Source organism: Lampris incognitus, chromosome 7, assembly GCF_029633865.1.
Source record: "Lampris incognitus isolate fLamInc1 chromosome 7, fLamInc1.hap2, whole genome shotgun sequence".
Classification (NCBI taxonomy): domain Eukaryota; kingdom Metazoa; phylum Chordata; class Actinopteri; order Lampriformes; family Lampridae; genus Lampris; species Lampris incognitus.
The window spans coordinates 14,648,712-14,672,336 of NC_079217.1; the positions used below are offsets into that span (position 1 = coordinate 14,648,712).

The following is a 23,625-nucleotide window of genomic DNA, read 5'->3' on the forward strand; positions in this document are numbered from 1 at the left end:
GATTATTTAAAATGCTTTGCAGCCTTACAAGTTTCAAATCCTGTTCATTTGAAAGAAACTATATGGTGTGCGAAATCCTCCTTGCCACCATCTCTTGGATCATGATAGAAATATCCCATAAGATGCGTAATGGCAGACCCGAATAGGTTTAAGGAAGCACAATTATGAGCCTTACGCTAATATAGAACTGTAACAAGCAGTTGTTTTTTTCCTCTGTATCCTCTCCGTATCCTTCTCTTGAACTTTCATTTCCTATTGGTACAAAATAATCATCTCCAAGGTTGAAGAAAAACACCAGGTCATTGCTTCAGACCATGTAGTAGGCACAGTCAATAATCTGAATTAGAAAATAAACAGAAATGGAAACTTACGTACTTGGTAAAATACTAACATAATGAAGTAACCAAAATGAAATCTGGATTCTCCATAGTTTCATTTTGCTGCAACTAGTTGTCCCGATCCAAGCACCATTTGAGCGGCTCTGTGTCAACGAAGTCCCACCAACTTTGTTTAAATGAGAGCTGCTGAAAGCTGTACATACTGTAATGTACATGTCCTAGTTGAATACCGAGTGCAGGTCAGCGAGAAAGGAGGGGCAAGGCAGTGGATTTGCAGATGTCCCAAGTGTTTATATAGTATCAGTGCAACCTACCCCTAGCAAGCGATTTAGAAACAGTGGGCTCCGTACACATTCATTTCTCTGGAAAATGCCTGAACACGACAAGATGAAAATGAACAGACTTACGTTTGGTTTAACTAGAATAACAATAGAGTTACTGATAGTCAATATCCAAAAAAGATCACTTAAATTCTGGATGCGCCTTAAATCAAGTCCCCACGACACATTGCAATTTAAAGCATTTCAAATCCAAGAGCTAAGAAAGAGTCCCCTCAGTCAGCTGGTTCTGAAACTCACTAACCCCGTAACCACTAACATAGATGAGTTTCAGACCAGCACTGCTAACCAACCACAGATTAGAGTAAACCAAATCGTCAAACAATGCAAAAACTCACATTTGGAACATTGGGGCATAGAAACCAAATTAAAACACAAATTTCAACGTTATTGGGCCCTAAAAAAGAGAATACAAATGGGCTGACTATCTCCCCACTGTCAGAGATAGTAAGCAGAGACACATCCTTACCAAGTACAGGCTCAGTCGCCACAGTCAAGCCATTGAAAAGGACAGACACAACAAATCTTGGCGACCAAAAGAGCAAAGAATATATGTGGTCGCCGTACGGCGGGTGAGGTCGAGACAGAGATGCACTTCCTCCTAAATTGTGAGGAATTCCAAAACATGAGAGAAAAATACCAGGGGAAATTTGAAAACCACATTCCAAATTTTCTACTCCTGGGTGAGAAAGAGCAACGGCCACTTATTTTAGGAGGGGGCCAAAGTGCACACCTTGCGGCACAATATGTGTCAGAATGCCATAGGCTAAGGGTCAGTGAGTGACCAAAACACTGTCAATTACTGTTCCAGTTACTGTCAGGTGCTGTTCAAGTGCTGTTCTATGTTTCTGCCAGTTCTACCTATTCCTTCATTTATTTGTTTATTTATTTATTTATTGGGGAATATGTTGACCAGTTTCGCTGTCACCTGTTTCTCTGTCACCTGCTTTGGCAATACTGTAATGAATGCAGTCATGCCATTAAAGCATCATTGAATTGAATACTCTGGGTAATGAAAGAGACAGGATCATGTGTTGTTGTTGTTATCAAGTCAAATAACTGCACATATTTTGAGTGCACTTTCTTGCGACAGATTTGCGTTTTGCAGCATACTGAAATCCCTTCAACAGTGTACTTCTGTAACAGATATTCATTTTTATAAACACATAGACGCATCAGTCACGAAGTCTCTCTCTCTCGCTCTCTCTCTCTCTCTCTCTCTCTCTCTCTCTCTCTCTCTCTCTTGCTCTCTCTCTCTCTCTCGCTCCCTCTAAAATTCAGATTCAAATTTAGTTTTTTTATTGGCATGACTATAACAAACTACAGTATTGCCAAAGCATTGTTCAAATAACAAATATGAACAAATACTGTATACAGACAGCTATATACATGAAAGTGTAAAGATATACATACAGAAAGAAGACAATAATATAATACATATAATACATGAATAAAAAGAAAGTAACTCCCCCCCCCTTTTCCCTCCCCAGTTGTACTTGGCCAATTACCCCACTCTTCTGAGCCGCCCCAGTCGCTGCTCCACCCCCTCTGCTGATCCGGGGAGGGCTGCAGACCACCACATGCCTCCTCCGATACATGTGGAGTCGCCAGCTGCTTCTTTTCCCCTGACAGTGAGGAGTTTCACCAGGGGGACGTAGCATGTGGGGGGATCACGCTATTCCCCCCAGTTCTCCCTCCCCCCTGAACAGGTGCCCCGACCGACCAGAGGAGGCGCTAGTGCAGCGACCTGGACACATACTCACATCCGGTTTCCCACCCGCAGACACGGCCAATTGTGTCTGTAGGGACGCCTGACCAAGCAGGAGGTAACACGGGGATTCGACCCTGCGACCCCCACGTTGTTAGGCAATGGAATAGACCGCTATGCTACCCGGACGCCCAAAAGAAGGTAACTTAAACTGATGCCTGATGTAGATCAGCAGCTCATTCTGATTCCCTCATGTGGTGGCAGGCAGAGATAAACTGTCCTGCGAGAAGCAACTTTCTTTTATTTCCCCCAGTATAATTTTTAGTTTTTCATTATCGGATTTGATAAAATGTGGGTGTTTATTGCTGAATTTTGGGAAATATATGTGTGTGTGGGGGGGGGGGGCTGTGACGGCCTGGCAGCCTGTCCAGGGTGTTTCCCCGCCTGCGGCCCAATGACTGCTGGGATAGGCTCCAGTATCACCGTGACCCTGAGAGCAGGATAAGCGGTTTGGGTAATGGATGGATGGATGGATGGATGGATGGATCCTAACATACTACTAATTTAAGAATCTTATTTTAGGAGCGCATAGTCTACTACTACTACTACTTTCTGGTGCTCCCGTTAGGGGTCGCCACAGCGGGTCATCCGTTTCCATCTCCTCCTGTCCTCTGCATCTTCCTCTGTCACACCAGCCACCTGCATGTCCTCCCTCACCACATCCATAAACCTCCTCTTTGGCCTTCCTCTTTCCCTCTTCCCTGGCAGCTCCATATCCAGCATCTCTCCTCCACACACGTCCAAGCCATCTCAGTCTTGCCTCTCTTGTTTTGTCTCCAAACCGTCCAACCTGAGCTGCCCCTCTAATGCCCCTTTTCCACTGCATGGTACCAGATCAACTCGACTTCACCCGCTTTACTTTTCTAGATTTCGTTTTCCACTGCTGATTGTACTCCCTCACAGCAAAGCCCTGCTGATCACTTGTGGCCATGTTGGCTAGTTTTACCTCCCTTCTCTACCAGCCTCCCACAAGTGTTTTATTTTCAAAAAATCCGCAAGACCAACTCAAATGGGCAGTTTCACATGAACAGTATCAGTGTAACTAAGAGATTCGCTGAATTTTTTTTATTTTTCCTCATGGATCGATTATCAATTATGATACAAGTTTTCCCCGCCTGCCACCCAATGACTGCTGGGATAGGCTCAAGCATCACCGGAACCTAATTAGGATAAGTGGCTTGGATCATGGATGAATGGATGGATGGATGGATACAAGTTTCACGAGTCTGGCTTTAGCATTTCCTGGTTGTAAACGGAGCTGGTCAATTTCTCTCTGACCAATCAGTGGTCTGCAGTGTTGTCAAGTGACCCTTTAGTATCGGCTCAGCTTGCTTGGAACCTCGACGGAGGGGGTACCAAAAAGTACCAGGTACCACCAGGTACTATCCCTAAATTTTGTCCAGTGGAGACCCCAAAAAAAGCAAGTAGAGTCTGGTCTAGCTGGTACCATGCGGTGGAGAAGGGGCATAATATAATCGTTCCTAATCCTGTCCTTCCATATTCAGCATCCTTCTACTGTGAACAATAGGAGAAAAAGAGAAAATACATCAAAAATACAATGGATTACTAGAAAATGATCTGACCAACATAACATCTTAAAAACTAACTAATCGTTTAGTCAAACCTTATTTACGATTTAGTTATGTTATTGTTATTTTGCATTTTATTCTGCTTAATTGATTTATTTGTGGTTATTTTGTGTTTTATTCTGCTTAATTGGTTTATGTTATGCCTTTTTTGTATGGTTTGTGTACATGTTTTACATCTCTTGTGGTGTCTGCTCATTGTTTTCTACAGGATAAGTTTTCAATTGCATTTGAATAAAAATAGTCATAATTTTTTTTTAAAAAGAAAGGCTGTGCCACCCTTTTTTAAAATAACTTTATTCAACAAAACAATGTACATATGTCAGGTACAAACAAGAACACACAATACAGGAGAGCTGATAGCAACATCCAAAAAAGATCAATATATATGAGACGAATGATATTCTATATAAGTTGAAAATGAAAATTATAGTAACCCTTCGCGAGTTGCGACGCTTAATGATGCTCCTATCGCCCCCCTTCTCTTCCGGTTCTGCACCACTTTCGCCCCCCCTCCCCTCCCGTTTATCCCTCTCCCACACCATCTCTACACGGGTTCCTCCTTCAGTGTGACGTATGTACAGGGATGCTGGACCTGTCATCCACACTGGTGTAACCGTTCTGTTTCTCTACGTGCTTCTATCTGGTATAGATGTGGTATAGGTGTGGTATAGATATGGTATAGACGTGGTATAAATATGGTATAGGTGTGGTGTCCTATCTGAGCTGCTGTAGGGGAGAGAATATTTTTGGGGATTTTCCGTTTTGTTTTGTGTGTGTGTGTGTGTGTGTGTGTGTGTGTGTGTGTGTGCGTGTGGTTGTTGAAGATAGAAGAGTAAAACGAGGCAGCTGTTATTTGGATACAGGTACTCTAAAGTCTACCGTCCCGTTCCTCGTTTTCCGGTTAAATTACGCAGTCCGGCGAACTCAGAACGCGCGTGTTGCGCCGGTTTGGGAAATGGCGTCAGTAACGTTGAAGTAAAACGAGACGGTGGTTTATCCTTCCCTTTCCCTCCTGCGCTGAGCAGCCCTTGCTGACTCGACGACCGCTTTTTTTGCGTCCCGCTAATAACGACACAAGGAAGGGTAGTTCTGTTCAGGAAATATAACCACAAAAAGACAAATAACAACGTGGGGGGGGGTGTCATGCCGGGGTAGTTCTTATCATTTTTTTATGCAGGTGGCTGGTGTGACAGAGGAGGATGCAGAGGATAGGAAGAGATGGAAACTGGTGATCCGCTTTGGCGCCCCCTAACGGTAGCATCCGGAAGTAGTAGTTGTTTTAAGAAATGTTTTACATAATCGTCGTCCATATGCATGGTTTCATAGTATTTGTGCCCGTACCTGTGTACTCCTGTGTGACTGAGTACACGTGTTAACGTGCAGATGTATCTGGATGTAAACTTGTATCTTAATGCACCGATTGTGGCAAGAAGTTTTCTCAAGGACAGTAATAAATATATCTTAGCCCAGATTAAATACTGATCCGAATGTGCACACCCGAGGCATGTTTTGGGTGATCTTTTTATTTACATTTGAAATTATTTAGTTATTATCTTTCATGTGTTATCAGGGGCGGATCTACAGGGTGGCAAGGGGTGGCAGCTGCCACCTCTGGGACACAGTCTTGCCACCCCTGTTGCCACCCCATTTATAAATCAGATAATATGTTTTTAAAGTATATTTTATGTACATGCATGGTGAAGGTCAATGAGACCCGCACCAAACTCATCTCAAACAGAAGTCGCCGATTTAGAATCCCCCTCCCCCTAACAGGCGCTGATCTACAGGGTGGCAAGGGGTGGCAGCTGCCACCGCTGGGACATAGTCTTGCCACCCCTTTGCCACCCCAGGAAAAAATCTCTAGATCCACTACTGTGTGTTATGTAGTTGGGTTCGAGCCCCGGGGTAGTCCAACCTTGGGGGTTGTCCTGGGTCGTCCTCTGTGTGGAGTTTGCATGTTCTCCCTGTGTCTGCGTGGGTTTCCTCCGGGTGCTCTGGTTTCCTCCCACAGTCCAAAGATGTGCAGGTCAGGTGAATCGGCCGTACTAAATTGTCCCTAGGTGTCAATGTCTGGGTGTGTGTGTGTGTGTGTGTGTGTGTGTGTGTGTGTGTGTGTGTGTGTGTGTGTGTGTGTGTGTGTGTGTGTGTGTGTGTGCGTGCGTGTGTGTGTGTGTGTGTGTGTGTGTGTGTGTGTGTGTGTGTGTGGGGGGGCCCTGTGTGATAGCCTGGCGGCCTTTCCAGGGTGTCTCCCCGCCTGCCACCCAGTGACTGCTGGGATAGGCTCCAGCGTCCCCGTGACCCTGAGAGCAGGATTGGATAATGGAATGGATAGTTATTATTCCCTTTAGTAAAGCTCGTTAAGCTATAATAGCTCGTGTCTCCAGTTTTCGAAGACTCATCAGGCGCGAGCGGAAAAAAATATTTTTAATTCAAAACTTTTGATTAAAAACTTTACTTTCTCCTTTAGCACCCATTTCTTAGTGTAAATTCTGTTATCGTGCATGTTTAGCAGCAGATGTGCAGAGGAGATCAGAAGGCAACTCGTGTGTTGTGTTTGTGTTATTGTAGGTTTATCTATATGCAATATTCTAGCTTTTGTAAAGCGCTTTGAGTGGCTGTTGCAGGTAAAAAAGTGCTATATGAAATGCAACTTGACTTGACTTGACTTCATTGTTCCAAATCCAGTCCAGGATGCTACAAGGTTCAGATATCCTGGGGCATCAGAGGCCTCTGATCATCAGGTTACCATTCACCGCATGTGTTCTGGGAGCTGTCTGCCTGCCATTGTTTGGCCTAGCAACCTGTGTCCTCATATCTTATGTTTTCCATTTTGAGGACTCTACTGGTACACATTGTCAGGTAACAAATCCTTCTTTTAAAATGTGTTCAAACTAATGTGCTGCTTGCCTCACTCTAATAATCTATATAATGATATATTATCTGTTCATAGGTTCCTAATTATCTGCCATCCATCAGTGCCTCAATTAGCCTGAGCCCTGAGTGCTACATCTGGCGGTTCTGCATTGGGCTGCACTCGGCACCAAGGCTCTTAGTGGCATTCACCTACTTCAAATTTTACCATGGGCGCTTTGCTTCAAGGTTCCCGGAGAGTTGTGTCTGCTGCTTGAATCTTGCTTTTTCCTTTTTTGAAAACCTTGGCCTCTTTCTCCTTACTTACGTGTCATCCAGTGAGACCTACTGTGAGTAATTCATGATTGGAATCGTTTGATAATTCAAATATAATTTCATTCCATAGTCAAATTCACAATAACTGTATGATTTCCTCACTTGAACCCATGTTGCCCCACCGCTTTCTTCAGAGATTTGATTCATTGAATGGAGGGTACTTTCTTTCTTACTTAAGTTGATTTACTGGAATTTTCTATAGGACATGGGGTATAAAGTGTAAGCTTCAAAATGTGTTATGGTTGGCTACTATTGAAGTGAAGATGCCTTGTGGTTGTATTAATTGTGTGTTAATTTAAAAGTTTATATTTTAAGTAGTATCAAAGGTTTTAATTGATTTTTGAAGGACTATATCCAATTGGCAAATTATTAATTCCCGGGCAGGTTGTTTCAGAGTTTATTCAACATTTAGAATTAGTTTACATGATTCTGAAGATATTATTCAATTTGTAGTATTGTTTATTGTTTATTTAGATCCCCATTAGCTGTTACCCAAGGCAACAGCTACTCTTCCTGGGGTCCACATTAAAAACATCCAAGTATACACATGCTTTCACATCTATGCATACATAAATAAAACACAATTGCATCAGTAAATTCAATTCATCCCCCACCCCGTCCCACCCACCTCAATTAAACCGGCATTATTAGAGAAGCCAAACACATACCCCCCACACACACACACACACACACACACTTACAGTAGCATCTATCACAGAGTACTCCTACCAACTGTTTTGAGCTACATATTTCAGAATAAAAATATAAAAAGTTATGTGTTAGACATTGTGTATGACTGTACCCAAAAATAACCTCTTAAGTTGCTTTTTAAAACTTTCTTTACTTGCTGCTTGAGTAATAACATATGGCAACGTATCCCACTGTGAAATGGCCCTATACATAGCAGTTCTTTTCATTGCATTTGTTCTGGGTTGAGGAATTGTAACATGACCCCTGCTAACTTGTCTTGTTCTGTGTTCATGTCTGTCCTGGGAAAAAGTTATTCTTGAGTACAGGCAAGAGGGTTGTTTTGACACAACTATATTCCTGAATAACGTTAGAAGATTAGTTAGTAAAGAAGATTAAACATCCTTTGACACGATCTGATAATTATGCCCAGAATCAAAATCAGTTCCTAAATTTCTGGGAGTTGGTGAATGCCAAGTTGCCAAGATGATCATGAATTTTACAGGGTGAGTTTAGTTTATCAAGGCAAAGAATAAAAAAATCAAAAAGCGTAGTCCTCGAAAATGAATCATTGTGAAAGGTGTAGATAAAAGGATGAAAGTACTACTGCTACTACTACTTTCGACTGCTCCCGTTAGGGGTCGCCACACCAGATCATTCGTTTCCATCTCTTCCTGTCCTCTGCATCTTCCTCTGTCACACCAGCCACCTGCATGTCCTCCCTCACCACATCCATAAACCTCCTCTTTGGCCTTCCTTTTTTCCTCTTCCCTGGCAACTCCATATTCAGCATCCTTCTCCCAATATACCCAGCATCTCTCCTCCACACATGTCCAAGCCATCTCAATCTTGCCTCTCTTGCTTTGTCTCCAAACCGTCCAACCTGAGCAGTCCCTCTAATAAAATCGTTCTTAATCCTGTCCTTCTTTTTCACTCCCATGAAAATCTTAGTATCTTCAACTCTGCCACCTCCAGCTCCACCTCCTGTCTTTTCATCAGTGCCATCATCTCCAAACCATATAACATAGCTGGTCTCACGACCATCTTGTAAACCTTCCCTTTAACTCTCGCTGGTACCCTTCTGTCACAAATCACTACTGACACTCTTCCCCACCCACTCCACGCTGCCTGCACTCTCTTCTTCACCTCTGTTCTGCACTCCCCGTTACTTTGGACAGTTGACCCCAAGTATTTAAACTCATACGCCTTCGTCACTTCTACTCCTTGCATCCTCACCATTCCACTGTCCTTCCGTCTTGTTCCTACTGACTTTCATTCCTCTTCTCTCCTCAACCTGCACCCTACTCTCGCTACAGATCACAATCATCCGCAAACATCATAGTCCACAGAGACTCCTGCCTGATCTCGTTCAAAGGATGAAACAAAATCAATAAAGCCAAGACTGTGTAGGATCATACACTGTTGTTATCAAGTCGAATGCTTCTCATACTGAACAGTCATCTTGAGACGTAGCTCCTTTTTGTCAGTGTTTTTTCCACAACAACAAGTAGTTGTACATATCTTGAGTCTACTTTCCAACCTAACGAACATTAGATTGCAATCTAAAGCATGCTGTAACCCTGCGTCAGTATATCTCAGTAATATATATTCATTTTTACAGACACTTCTGCCAATCACAAAATTTCTCTCTCCCTCGCTCTCTTTTCTTTCTTTTCCCGCTCAGTTGTACATAAGGAAGGCTTTGTCCTGTTCATTGTCAGTTCTGTTATCTACATGTCGATAACCTGCTGGCTGTGGAGGATCATCAGAAAGTACTCACTCAATCCTGAGGTAAAAAAACACACTTTCACACGTCACATCTCTATGTACCATTGTTTTATTTACAGATACAGGACTTTTTATATGGTATAAAAGGCGTGGAGCAGGCGTCCGGGTAGTGTAGTGGTCTATTCATTACCTACCAAGATGGGGATTGCTGGTTCGAATCCCTGTGTTATCTTCGGCTTGGTCGGGCGTCTGTCCCTACAGACACAATTGGCCGTGTCTGCGGGAGGGAAGCCGGATGTGGGTTTGTGTCCTGGTCGCTGCACTAGCACCTCCTCTGGTCGGTCGGGGCACCTGTTCATGGGGGAGGGGGAACTGGGGGGAATAGCGTGAGCCTTCCACGTGCTACGTCCCCCTGGCAAAACTCCTCACTGTCAGGTGAAAAGAAGCAGCTGGTGACGCCACATAGTATATCAGAGGAGGCATGGTAGTCTGCAGCCCTCCCTGGATGGGCAGAGGGGGTGGAGCAGTGACCGGGACGGCTCGGAAGCATGGTGTAATGGGCCGGGTACAATAGGGGAGAAAATCCACAAAAAAAAGAGAGAGATGTTTATCTTATCATAAATGTTGTGCTTAATTTATGACATATTTCATTAGGTGTATTTTAGAAGTTAACGTTATTTTTGCCTCTACATGATTATATTAATTCATCATAGGTTTCCCTTTCCCTCTTAGGAAGCTAAATCTTACCACCGGAAAGTACGTTTGTTAACCCTCAACATTTGCTTCTGCGCTTTTGCTGCGTACTTTTATTGGAAACACAACATGTACTGTGAATCAGGGAGTAAGTATTTTATAAAATGTGCTTTGAATGAACATCCTGTTTTGATTGCACTTAGAGGAGACAACCACTCACTTCACATATTTGAATAAATTGTTAGAGCAAAGGAAATATTTGTGAGTATAAACACACCTCTTGTCACACTAAAAACTAATGAGTCATTCTTTTGACGTTATATATTTATTCCAAAGTATAGTCTGAAGCAGCTTCATTGAAAATAAATGGAAGACGGGTCTTGTAGATGTGGCGGCATGGTGGCGTAATGGTTAGCGCGGTCGCCTCACAGCAAGAAGGTCCTGGGTTTGAGCCCCGGGGTAGTCCAACCTTGGGGGTCGTCCCGAATCATCTTCTGTGTGGAGTTTGCATGTTCTCCCCTTGTCTGTGTGGGTTTCCTCTGGGGGCTCTGGTTTCCTCCCACAGTCCAAAGACATGTAGGTCAGGTGAATCGGCTGCACTAAATTGTCCCTAGGTGTGTGTGTGTGTGTGTGTGTGTGTGTGTGTGTGTGTGTGTGTGTGTGTGTGTGTGTGTGTGTGTGTGTGTCGGACCTGTGATGGCCTGGCGGCCTGTTCAGGGTGTCTCCCCGCCTGCCTCCCAATGACTGCTGGGATAGGCTCCAGCATCCCCGCGACCCTGAGAGCAGGATAAGCGGTTCGGATAATGAATGGATCACCTGGTGGTTCTGTCTGATAGCTGTACTGCCTTGATTCTTATTATTATATTTTATTGGAAAGATTGGGTTATGTTCTGTACCAATGAGAAAAGCAATCATTCACCTAATGTGGGGAAGATGAAAAATATTAGAACAGCTGTATGTTGGTAATGTGAGCATCCAAGCATCACTCAATCCAAGCATCATGTCTATAGACAGGGACATCCACTGCAAAATGTTCACCAAATACTGTGGATCGCTAGCAATATTCGTAAATTATCCTGTTGTTAAAGAGTAACTAAACCCTAGACCATCTTAGTGAGTCTGCAAACATCTATGGGTTAAAGACCCCCGAAAGTAAAAAAAAATAAAAGATGTCCGACTGGTCTTGGTATTCTGTGATGTAACCAGAGCATAGAAGTCTTAAGACAACGCTTTGGTCACATCACACATTCATTGACTACTGCAATGAGATCCTGGCAGGCATCCCCAACAAACTTAAATACCCCTTTTCCACTGCATGGTACCGGCTCGACTCAACTCAACTCTACTCCCTTTTTTTGGTTTTCCATTGGGCAAAAGTTAGGCATAGTACCTGGTACCAGGTCCTTTTTTGGTACCACCTCCATCAGGGTTCCAAGTGAGCTGAGCAGATACTAAAAGGTGACAAGAAAATACTACTATAAGTAAATAAATTAGTACTACTATTACTACTTTTGGCTGCTCCTGTTAGGGGTTGCCACAGCGGATCATCCGTTTCCATTTCTTACCACTATAAATAAATGAATAAATAAAATAAGATAAGATAAATAAAATATAAATATAAATAAATATATGTATATTTATTTATATTTATTTAAATATAAATAAAATCTTTAAAAAAAACAAACTAGTCAACATGCCCACAAATGACCAGCGGAGCTTCGCCATGATGAGGGGATACTATCTGCAGTGGAAAACAAAATCCCAAAAGGTAAAGCGAGTAGAGTCAGATAGAAAAGAGTCAAGTTGAGCCTGTACCATGCAGTGGAAAGGGGTTATTATTCACCGACTTCAACCTATCCAAAATTCTGCTGTACAGATTATTACACGTTCAAAGTCCACTGAGCATTTCGCCCCCCCCCCCCACTGATTCAATTACCCTGGCTCCCTGTGTCATAATGGACTAACTTTAAACGACTAAGGTTAGGGCAAGGACGTTCCACCCCTGTCTTGTGGTCTGCAGACAGATGCTTTGCAAAAAAATGGGTGGTTTGTCGCCAAGTCCGAGCACTGGAGAAGGGGAGATATGCCTGGCACTAATCTTCACTCTACTGAGTACACGCTTCTAATTAAGATTAGATTAGTTTAGATTATATTAGATTAGATTAGATTAGATTAGATTAACTTTATTAATGCCCAGACAGGGAAATTTAGGTGCTACAGCAGCAGAAAGAATTAAAAGAAGAATAAAAGAATAGACCAAGAAAATTAAAAGAAGCATACAAGTACTAAAAATAACAGTATTGTAAAAGTGCAGAAGTCATAAAATAGTATTAATAATAGCAATACATTATACAATAAATAATAATAATAAATATCACTAATAAGAAAATAATTAAAGTAGCAGCGTGTGAGGCCAGATTATGTTATGCTTGACACAACCTTTAGTTATGATTATGATTAAAGTTATGATTAGACACATGATATTTTACATACATAGATAACGATTCTGACATACTATTTTCTAGATATCCTTAGATGCCTTTAGTCTTACTTCTTACTTCAAGAATAATGCCTCTTTGTGTTTTTATGTCAGTATTCCACCCAGTCAGGCGCCTTGTATGAGCAAAAATACATGGGAAACACTGGTAGAGTAGAAGCTGGTTGCATTTCAAAATTAAGTCCCCATCATGCTAAATAAAACCATGTTATGAGCAGGAATCATGAAATGTTGAGAGTAGGGATTGCTTTTCTTTGTGTATGTACTTTGGGAAGAGGTAGAATGCCTACATTTGAATCCAAGTGAGGTTTTTCAAAGTGTGCTGGCCCTAATGGGGATTTAAATATATTAAACCTATGCTAAGGTAACATATTCATCTTTTTTTCTCCTTTTCTCCAAAGGTTATACATTTTTTGCCCTGTTTGAGTACTTGGTGGTTCTCTCCAACATGGCCTTCCACCTCACGGCATTATGGGACTTTAAGAGCTGTGAGGTCATGGTCATCTCACTGTCTGAGGATAAAGACTACTGACAAGAAACTCAAGAAGTCTTTCCCATTTGTCCAGCCACAGAATTCACTTTTTAAAAATTTGTATTTGTTATTTTGAGATACTTTATTGATCCCCGTGGGGAAATTATGCCCTGCATCTAACCCATCCTAGCTGTGTAGCTAGGAGCAGTGGGCAGCCGCCGTGCAGCACCCGGGGACCAACTCCAGTTTTTCTTTCTATTGCCTCGTTCAGGGGCACAGACAGGAGTATTAACCCTAACATGCATGTCTTTTTGATGGTGGGAGAAACCGGAGCACCTGGAGAAAACCCACCGCGGACATGGGGAGAACATGCGAACTCCACACAGAAGACGACCTAGGATGACCCCCAAGGTTTGACAACCCCAGGGTTCAAACCCAGGACCTTCTTGCTGAGGCAACGGCACTAACCACTGCGCCACCGTACTGCCCGTTGCTGGTGACAGTGGCCTTGATCCTTATTCAGATGAAGGTCGATAGAAAGAAGGCTTTTTCAGGAAAAGCTGGTTTCATATGACATCAAGTCTTCAGAGCCATAATCAGCAACTTTTCAAGATTAGTACCAGAGACAGTACCAAACAAAATCATTTACTTATGCCAATTTAGCCAGCATGTCATTAAATCACTTTAATTGCATTGTAAAACACATACTCTCATTCATGAACACTTTTACCCACCTTTGTCAGTTCGGTATGGAATTTGAACTTTTTTGCCATCTGGTGTAAACTTATCATAAGTGCGTACCAAAGTAAAACTGAATTTCTTTTGCTATGTTTGTGTCTTACTCTGAAATAAATCAGGGAATGCTGTGGAAAAGATCAGTGCCATTGAAGCCAGGGTAATCAAAAATGTATATTGCAGTTAACAGTAACCTATTCAATTCAATCCATCAAACTTAAATGTGATTAAATAGTTATTACTATTTTTAGACATTCATTTGGCTGGCAAACTGAAACAATCTGCCTAGCATGCACAATAAGCTTATAGAAATTAGCACTGATATGGTCAAGTCAAGTCAATTTTATTTGTATAGCCCGATTTCACAAATTCCAAATTTGCCTCAAGGGGCTTTACAACAACACAACATCCTGTCCTTAGACCCTCGCATTGGATAAGGAACAACTCCCTAAAAAAAAACATTTAACAGGAAGAAACCCCAGGGAGAGCAACAGAGGAGGGATCTCTCTCCCAAGATGGACAATGTGCAATGGATGTTGTGTTTACACAATTTGCAGAATACAACATTGGAAGAGAATAACAGAATTATAAAGAAATTTTAAAATTTATAAAGAATATGATGCGCAGGATGCTAAGCATTGTCCAGGCGCCACCAGGACAGCCCAGGACCCAAGCCACACAACCAGTATCACCATATAAACAAAAAACAAACAAACAGACAAAATTAGTCACACATCTTAGTGAGGGAAAGATATAACATTGAAACAGGATAACAAAATTATATGGCTTTATAAAATATGTAAAAAGAAAATGTGATAAGGGGAATGCCAAGCAGCATCCAGGTGGCCACCACCATCACCACAGAGACCTGGGAGGAGGACTGACTGTTTGTGCACACAAGGGAGACTCACATGACACCATTCACATACAGAAAAAGAGAAAGGAGAAGACATCATTCAGAGAGAGAGAGAAAATACATGTGAGAGAAGAGAATAGTTTGCAATAGTCAGTCATAATCAATTAAGTCATCAATTAGTCATCATCTATATGCTATAATCTCATCAGCAGAACAGTGCTTGGTAAATTTATTGAGACAGAAACCGACCTGCCATGCAGTACAGGTTGTGAAGCACTAACTTAAAGGCACCTAATTGTAGGCTAAGGCAAAAAGACAAGTTTTACGTTTGGATTTAAAGGACTCAACAGACTGTGATTGTCTGATGGCAGCAGGCAGGTTATTCCACAAGAACGGGGCCCGGTAGGAAAAGGCCGTGGCACCAGCTCAATTCTTTTTATCTTTGGGTACACAGGAGCCCAGTATTTTGAGAGCAAAAAGCTTGAGATGGAATGTACGGTTTATGGAGATCAGACAGGTAAGATGGGGCAAGCCCATTTAGGATTTTATAAGTCAGCAGAAACACCTTGAATTCTGATCTAACATGGATAGAAAGCCAATGAAGGGAGGCAAGAATTTGTGTAATACGGTCAAATTTCCTAGATTTAGTTAGGATTCTAGCAGCAGCATTCTGAAACATCTGAATACTTTTAGTACTAGAATGTGGCAGACCTGAAAACAACATTACAGTAATCAAGTCTGGATGAAACAAATGCATGTGTTTGGGTCTCTGCATCAGCCATGGACAGAAAAGACCGAATTTTAGCGATGTTACTTCAGTGAAAAAAGGCAGTCTTGGTGATTTCTTTAATGTGCTTATCAAAGGAAAGGCTGGGATCAAATGTAACACAGTTGTCGATTGTTATCGTTACTTGGTCAAATTCGTGTCTGTGTCTAGCAAGGCCAATGACCAGCATCTCGGTTTTATCTTAATTTAAAAGCAGAATGTTTAGTGACATCCAATTTTTGACAGCAGCCAAACAGGCCTCTAAATTAGTCATTTGAGTATGATCATCAGCCCTTATAGGCACATACAGCTGAGTATCATCAGCATAGCAATGGGAATTTATTCCATAACTGCATATAATTTGGCCAAGAGGTGAAATATAAAGAGAAAGATAGAGGGCCAAGACCTGAACCCTGAGGTACACCATATTTAACATCAGATAATTTTGATGTAATATTACTATAGCAGACACAATGGGTTCTTCCAGATAAGTAGGACTTAAGCCGAATCTAGAAACTCATGGGCGTGAATGGTGAGCAGCTGCTTTTTAGATGGCTGCTTTTTAGTAAATTTAGATACAGTGTCAAAGAGAAATCTGGGGTTATGTTTATTAATATTGATTAAGTGAGAGAGATATGCTGCTTTTGCAGCAGATAAAGCACGTTTGTATTTCAATAAACACTCGTGCCACGATAGGTAAAAAAACTTCCGATTTTGATTTTCACCATTTACGTTCCAGTCTCCTGCAGGCCCGCTTAAGAGCACATGTCTCATCATTAAACCAGGGTGTAAACCTCTTTAGTCGCCTAGCTCTGGTAGTGAGAGGTCAGTTACTGCAATGAAAGGAGCCAAGACTTCAGGCAGCTGTTGGAGGTGACAGAGTTGAAGATGCTAATATTTTCATTGGGAGTGACGAAGAAGACAGGATTAGGAATGAGTCTATTAGAGAGGCAGCTCAGGTTGGATGGTTTGGAGATAAAGCAAGAGAGGCAAGATTGAGATGGCTTGGACATGTTTGGAGGAGCGATGCTGGGTATATTGGGAGAAGGATGCTAAATATGGAGCTGCCAGGGAAGAGGAAAAAGAGGAAGGCCAAAGAGGAGGTTTACAGATGTGGTGGTTAGAGAGGACAAGCAGGTGGCTGGTGTGACAGAGGAGGTTGCAGAGGACAGGAAGAGATGGAAACGGGTGATCTGCTGTGAGCAGCCGAAAGTAGTAGTAGTAGTTATGTAATACCCAATGAAAATAATTTTATCGTTTGAAGTTTAAATTTAGGTTAAAAAGGCAATTTCAGGGCTTTATTATGTTTATTTTCAACATTATCCATTAAAAGCTGTTTTTCGCTTGTCAGTTGTTAGCATGTTAGAGTTGCAATGGAAAATTTTATGAATTTAGCAAAAACTTGAACTTGCTCAATAGAGATTAGCTGTCCATGTTTTGGTCACACCAAGCACATTGAATGAATTTTAATTTTTGTGCCTTGGTGAACTCTAATTCAAGTGTACTCTGCTGCAGTATGACACAGGCCAACTTGGACTTATCAGTATTGATTCTGATACTCTCCACATACCCACCTATCTGACATTTTCAGAATTTGTTACAGGGGAACAAGACAGGGGTGACTTTAATAGAAGACTATGGGGTTAAATGTCTTCAAGTTTAACTAGATTGATTGTTGATTTAAAGTGTGCAAGGGAACTTCCCCACATTCAAACGTTGGCGCGCACGATTTAACGTTACTCGCTGTATCCTCCAGATGGCGCGCTTCAGCTTTTTTTTAAGCGAATTCGGTATCCGTACCTAAAGGGGCAGCACCCCTCTGAAGAACAAACAGCCACACGCTGCGTACCGTAGAAGAAGACAAACTCCGCCTAACTGCATTCTCCCAGCCTTTTTTCCTGCTCCGTCGGTCAACGGAGAAGAAAGACCGAGACGACTAAGGGGAGGTGGAGTCCGCTGCGGGTTTCACGCCAGGGGATCAGACCTTTTGCTGCAATGTTAAGGAGCTGAAACGACCAATTTCTCGGCTCGGGTAAATGACAGGTAACGTGATTTTATTGCTTAAACGAAGTCATAACATTTTATAAGACTTGTGTCTCTACGTGCGGCAGGCGCTCCCAGTCACAAAATGTATTCCCCCAACATCCCACGTCTGAGTCAGGTTAGCTAGCGCTGACGTTAGGCTGCGCTTATAACAATGCAGTGGCAAGGCAGAACCAACACCGGGTCTAAACAAGACAGAACCACCGTATGGTTTTGTCGCGGTGGCTTCGCGACGTGCGCAGGTCTGCGCAGTTTCGTGTCAAAATATTGTCTTCGGCGGTTCTTCCGTTAAGAGTTGGCCGCCTTACGACGCCGACCCTCCAGCTAGCTTACTGTCGGGTCTGCCAGCCGCATACGTTGACGGTAGTGGTTGTGTTGTTGGAGCGGACAGCTGTCCGCATTTCGTTATGGCATTTTTTCTCGAGGGAACACGGAAACATTATCATAGCCGCAAACACGCTGAAAGTATGTCAGCTACAATAAGGCGTCTGGTTGCCAGAAAAAAAAGGTCGGTTTTAGCTTTTGTAATTTCAGCGAATGCCAGTGAGGTGAGCTGCGAGCTAACACGAGCGTTACTGAACCGTGACGTTGACTCAGTCAGTCAGGAAGAACGGCTCGCACTTCATGAATGGTAGGTAGCGTGTCTGCTGCAAGATTGTTTTATGTAACGCTACTCCTTGGTCTGCAGCAACCCAGATTCGCGCTGTTTCTCTGTGTTCTTCTCCCACTAATACTAATGCACATTAAAGATAGGAGGGTGGCACAAATCTTGATTTAAAACATTTTTAATGCCGGTGTGGATAACCGGCGTTACTTTTCTGTCGACGCTTGGGGGGAACCAAGTTGGCCATTTTAGAAATGACAAATCTACCGCCTCTTTTCCAGTAAACGTCAGTGATGGAGTTGAGCAAATACCTGACCCTATGGATTGTATGCTTGTGTCTCCTCGGGGAGAGTTTGACAGAAAAAGCGAGCCCTGCCACGTCAGATCATCATCATCATCATATTGACAGCGGGGTGCCAGGTGAGTAATGAATGACTCACCGAGTTGCATTTAACTTTTTACCTTTTCGACGTTTATTTGTAACCCGCTGTCGAGCTAACACCCACACGCGCTGTAGACTGGAACTGCCAACATTACGTGCCATATCTGTGAAATTGTGCAGACTCTAAATGTGGCCACGCTGAGAATAGTCGGGCAGGCATTCTCCATTAAGCCTTGTCCTCTAACGTGGATCATGGCACCAAGTCAAACGAGAGGGAGAAGCTAATTCATCTCAGCAGTTAGGGGAGGGAATGGAGAGGAACATAAGTGATTGCTGGAATTTGATTCATGGGGCACCATTTCAATTATAAAACAATAATGCATTTTTGAACAATGCGTTGCAACTCATATTTTCCACAATTTGATTGTATTTTGTCTCTAACAGTTGTTTCTCGACTAAACCTATATCGTGTACACAATCATACAAAATATCTTAACGTATATTTATAATTGGAGCCTTATTGACATATATGCTGAGATGAAGGTAAAGTGCTGAAGGCAATAATTCAACCGGACAGTCGCTTGGTTTAAAAGAAAAGAAGACAAGCGTGCATCATACATAGATAACAATAGCCTATAACAGAGGAAGAATAAAGATGCATGTTAGACCCGTGCTATACAGTCGACTGTATGCAAACACAAATTAGGAGTTGACTGGAAAATACTTGGTACACTAAGTGCCCTGCTGCATGATAATATATTCAAAGCTACTACGGTTGCTGATCTACATCAATTTGAAATGTTACATTTTAATTATTTAATAGATACTTTCAATGGAACTATCAGTTCAACATCTATCAGTCATATTTAAGAGAATAGCTAATACAAGAGCATCCAAATCTTGACCATTTGGTTGTTGCTCATTTTAATTGACACTCTTGGTAAGGACCAGCAGTTTACATCCTAAGCATAGCTACCAAATGCCGAGGAAAAAGCAAAGTTGTTTTGGTCAGCAAGTATATATGGCAGAACAAGCTTGTAAATGGCCTTTGTGAATGGACAATACAACATAAAAAGCTAAAACCCAGATTGAGCTACAGGGGATATAAAAAGTACACACCCCTGTTAAAATTAGATTTTTGTGATGTAAAAAAAATGAAACCAAGATAAATTAAATCATGTCGGAACTTTTCCACCCATAATGTGAAATTGCAACCCATAAAATCCAAGTGAAAAACAAAACCTTTTAGGGGAAAAAGAAAATTACAAAACTTTCAATAACCTGGTTGCACAAGTGTACACACCCTTTCATGTTTAGGGATGTGGCTGTGTTCAGAATTAACCAATCACATTCAAACTGATGTTAAATAGTAGTTAGTATACACCTGCCATCACGTGACTGATTAACCCCAAATAAAGTACAGCTGTTCCTGTAGGGTTTTCCTGACATCTTTTTGGTTGCATCCAACTGCAAAACCCATGGTCCACAAAGAGCTTACAAAGCATGTAATGGGATCTCTTTGTTGAAAGGCATTGATTGTGAGAGGGGTAGATAATAATTTCCAAGGCATTAGATATATCATTGAACACAGACAGTCAACAAGTGGAAATAAATATGGCACAACAGTGACATTAGCAAGAACTGGATGCCCCTCCAAAATTCACAAGAAGACAAGGAGAAAACTGGTCAGAGAGGTTGCCAAGAGGCCTACGGCAACATTAATGGAGCTGTAGGAATTTATGGCAAGTACCGGTTGCTCCCTACAAGTGACAACAATCTCCTGTATTCTTCATATGTCTGAGCTATGGGGTAGGGTGGAAGACAGAAGTCTTTTCATATAAAACAAAAACAAAAAAAACAAAAACCCAAGCCTGACAAAAAGATACATCCAGGCTCCCAAAACCATATGGAAAAATGTGTTATGGTCTGGTGAGACCAGAACTTTTTGGCCATAATTCCAAAATGTATATTTCACGCAAAAACAACACATTATGTCACCAGAAGAACATCATACCCACGGTAAAGCATGGTGGCGGTAGCATCGTGCTTTGGGGCTGCTTTTCTTCAGCTGGAACTGGGGCTTCAGCTGGAACTGGAGCTTTTTTTCTTCAGCCAGAACTGGGGCTTTTTTTTCCTTTTTTTTTCAAGATGGAGGGAATCATTTATAGCTCAAAATGCCAGTCAATTTTGCTGCAAAACATTCAGACATCTGAATGCTGAAAATGAAGAGGAATTTCACCTTCCAGCTTGATAACGACCAAAAGCATGCATCCAAATCAACAAAGAAATGGCTTCACCAAAAAAGGTCAGTGTTTTGGAATGGCCCAACCAGAGCCCAGACCAGAATCCAACTGAAAATCTGTGATGACCTGAAGAGGGATGTGCGCAGGAGATGCCCTTGTAATTTGACACATCTAGAACATTTTTGTAAGGAAGAGTGGGAAAATATTGCCAAGTCACGATGTGCCAAGCTGACTCTTATCCAAAAAGACCAAGTGCTGTAATAAAATCAAAAGGTGCTTCAACAAAGTATTAGTTTAGGGGTGTACACATTATGCAACCAGATTATTTGGTTTTTTTTTTTCCCCTAAAAGGTTTGTTTTTCACTTGATTTTCATTGTTTGAAATTTAACACTAAAGGTGGATAAAGTTCTGGTTTGATTTATCTTGTTTTCATTTCTTTATGCTGACATTATATGTTAAACTTTTTCACACAACTGAGCTTCCTCAGAGTTGCATTGTGTATCATCCCTTGCAATTAACTGAAAAGTTGCAAGAAACTTAGTTGCATCAAGTTGAAATTGTTTCAGCTTGATGCAGCAATCAATCACAATCTGTCATTTGATGTCACTGCAAGTTTGACCCGTTCTTTTCTGTTTGGCTATCAAAACCTGGCATTAAAACCACAATGGAGAAACCTCTACCAACATGGAACTTGCACAAGGACATTTTTTTTGATCAAATATTTTGAGGGTGAGTCGATGTAGATTTGCCAATTGTTTGTTTCCAAGTAACGTTAATCAGAATCAAGTTTCTTGGCCACATACATGGAATTTGACTCCGGTTTCATGGCTCTTTGTATTTAACATAGAATAACAAAACAACAATCTTAAGATATATACACAAGGATTGACGATATACAGGTGAAATAAGAGGCAATAAGGTACAGTGGTGCAGAGAATATAGTAGAGATGCTGAAATAAATGTTAGGCATGAGGTAGATGTACATGATGGAGTGTACCAGTATGTGTACAATGTATATACAAAATTGTTGGATTTTGGATTTCAGGTGGGTGCTATGCATTGGTGGTGGTTGGACGTGAGTTGCCCCCTACAATGTGAAGTGCTTTGGGTGTCTAGAAAAATGCTGTATAAATGTAATTATTATTACTATTATTTATTTGACAATGTTAGGCGTTCATTTGAATGACAGCCTGTGGAAAGAAACTGTTTTTGTATCTGGTTGTTTTGGGTGTCCGGGTAGCATAGTGGTCTATTCCGTCCTCTACCAACACGGGGATCACTGGTTCGAATCCCCTTGTTACCTCTGGCTTGGTCGGGCATCCCTACAGACACAATTGGCCATGTCTGCGGGTGGGAAGCCAGATGTGGGTATGTGTCCTAGTCACTGCAGTAGTGCCTCCTCTAGTCAGTCGGGGCACCTGTTCGGGGGGGAAGGGAGAATAGCGTGATCCTCCCATGCGCTACGTCCCCCTGGTGAAACTCCTCACTGTCAGGTGAAAAGAAGTGGCTGGTGACTCCACATGTATCGGAGGAGGCATGTGGTAGTCTGCAGCCCTCCCTGGATCAGCAGAGGGGGTGGAGCAGAAACCGGGACGGCTCAGAAGAGTGGGATAAATGGCCGGATACAACTGGGAAGTAGAAAAGGTGGGGGGGGGGCGAAATAAATAAATAGATATATGTATATGTGTATATATGTATTCACAAAACGCTTTATTTATTCATACATACATATATATACATACATATAAAGCGTTTTGGTTTTTTTGGGGGTTTTTTTGGTTTTTTTGGAAACCGTCAATGGTGTTGATAAAAGTGCTAAACAGATGAGGAGCGGAGATATACAGCTGATTATTGCTTATGGCATGAAACAGGTTTTTACTGCCTCATAAAGAATTTACTTGACTCACTGGATTCTGATTGTTTTGGTGTGCTGTCAAGCCCCTTGAGGAAAATTTGTGATATTTGGCTATAAAAATAAAATTGACTTGACTTGCTGTGTAGCGCCTACCAGAGGGGAAGAGTTGGAACAGGTTCTGACCATGGTGTGATTGGTCTGCAGTGATGTTACCTGCCCGTTTCCTGACTCTGGAGGTGTATAAGTCCTGAATGTGGAGGACAAGTTGGCACCAATGATTTTCTCTGTAGACTTAACTGTCCATTGTAGTCTCTCCCTATCCTGGTTGGTGGCCAATCCAAACCAGACCGTGATGGATGTGCAGAAGACAGACTGGATTATTGCAGTGTGGAAATTAATCAGCACTTCTTGAAGCACGTTGAACTTCCTGAGCCGGCAGAGAAAGTACATTCTCTGCTGGGTCTTTTTTATGATTGCGGCTATATTGGATGCCCATCTTAGTTCCTGGGACATTGTGGAACTCAGAAATCTGTAGGTTTTCATCACAGACACCATGCTGTTGAGTGTGGTGAGAGGGAACAGTGTTGGCGGGGCTCCTCCTGACGTCCACTGTCATTGCCTCAGTTTTGAGCATGTTCAGCTCCAGAGGGCCAGGTATTCAACCTCTCATCTATATGCAGACTCGTGCCCATCCCAGATGAGGCCGATGATGGTTGTGTCATCGGCAAACATCAGGAGTTTAATTGACAGGTCTCCTGAGGTGCAGTCATTATTGTAGAGGGAGAAGAGTTAGAGGGGAGAGCACACATCCTTGGGGGGGCGCCAGTGCTGATTGTCCGGGTGC

The 23,625-nt window shown here is 42.2% G+C and overlaps 2 protein-coding genes across 2 annotated transcripts in view; both read left to right on the plus strand.

The window, feature by feature from the left end:
• The first annotated feature begins 6,721 nt into the window (after positions 1-6,721).
• Positions 6,722-13,356, plus strand: LOC130116091 (post-GPI attachment to proteins factor 2-like). The gene is made up of 5 exons (XM_056284030.1): positions 6,722-6,892; positions 6,984-7,233; positions 9,591-9,697; positions 10,367-10,475; positions 13,226-13,356. The coding sequence occupies exons 1-5, from the start codon at positions 6,725-6,727 to the stop codon at positions 13,354-13,356; spliced, it is 765 nt and encodes a 254-aa protein (XP_056140005.1). The 5' UTR covers positions 6,722-6,724.
• A 4,233-nt stretch (positions 13,357-17,589) lies between these two features.
• Positions 17,590-23,625, plus strand: part of LOC130115553 (stromal interaction molecule 1-like) — a 60,754-nt gene continuing 54,718 nt past the window's right edge. The window contains exons 1-2 of the mRNA XM_056283254.1: positions 17,590-17,696; positions 18,582-18,720. Coding sequence (XP_056139229.1) covers positions 18,594-18,720 — 127 coding nt within the window. The 5' untranslated portion in view covers positions 17,590-17,696; positions 18,582-18,593. The remainder of the gene's footprint in view (positions 17,697-18,581; positions 18,721-23,625) is intronic.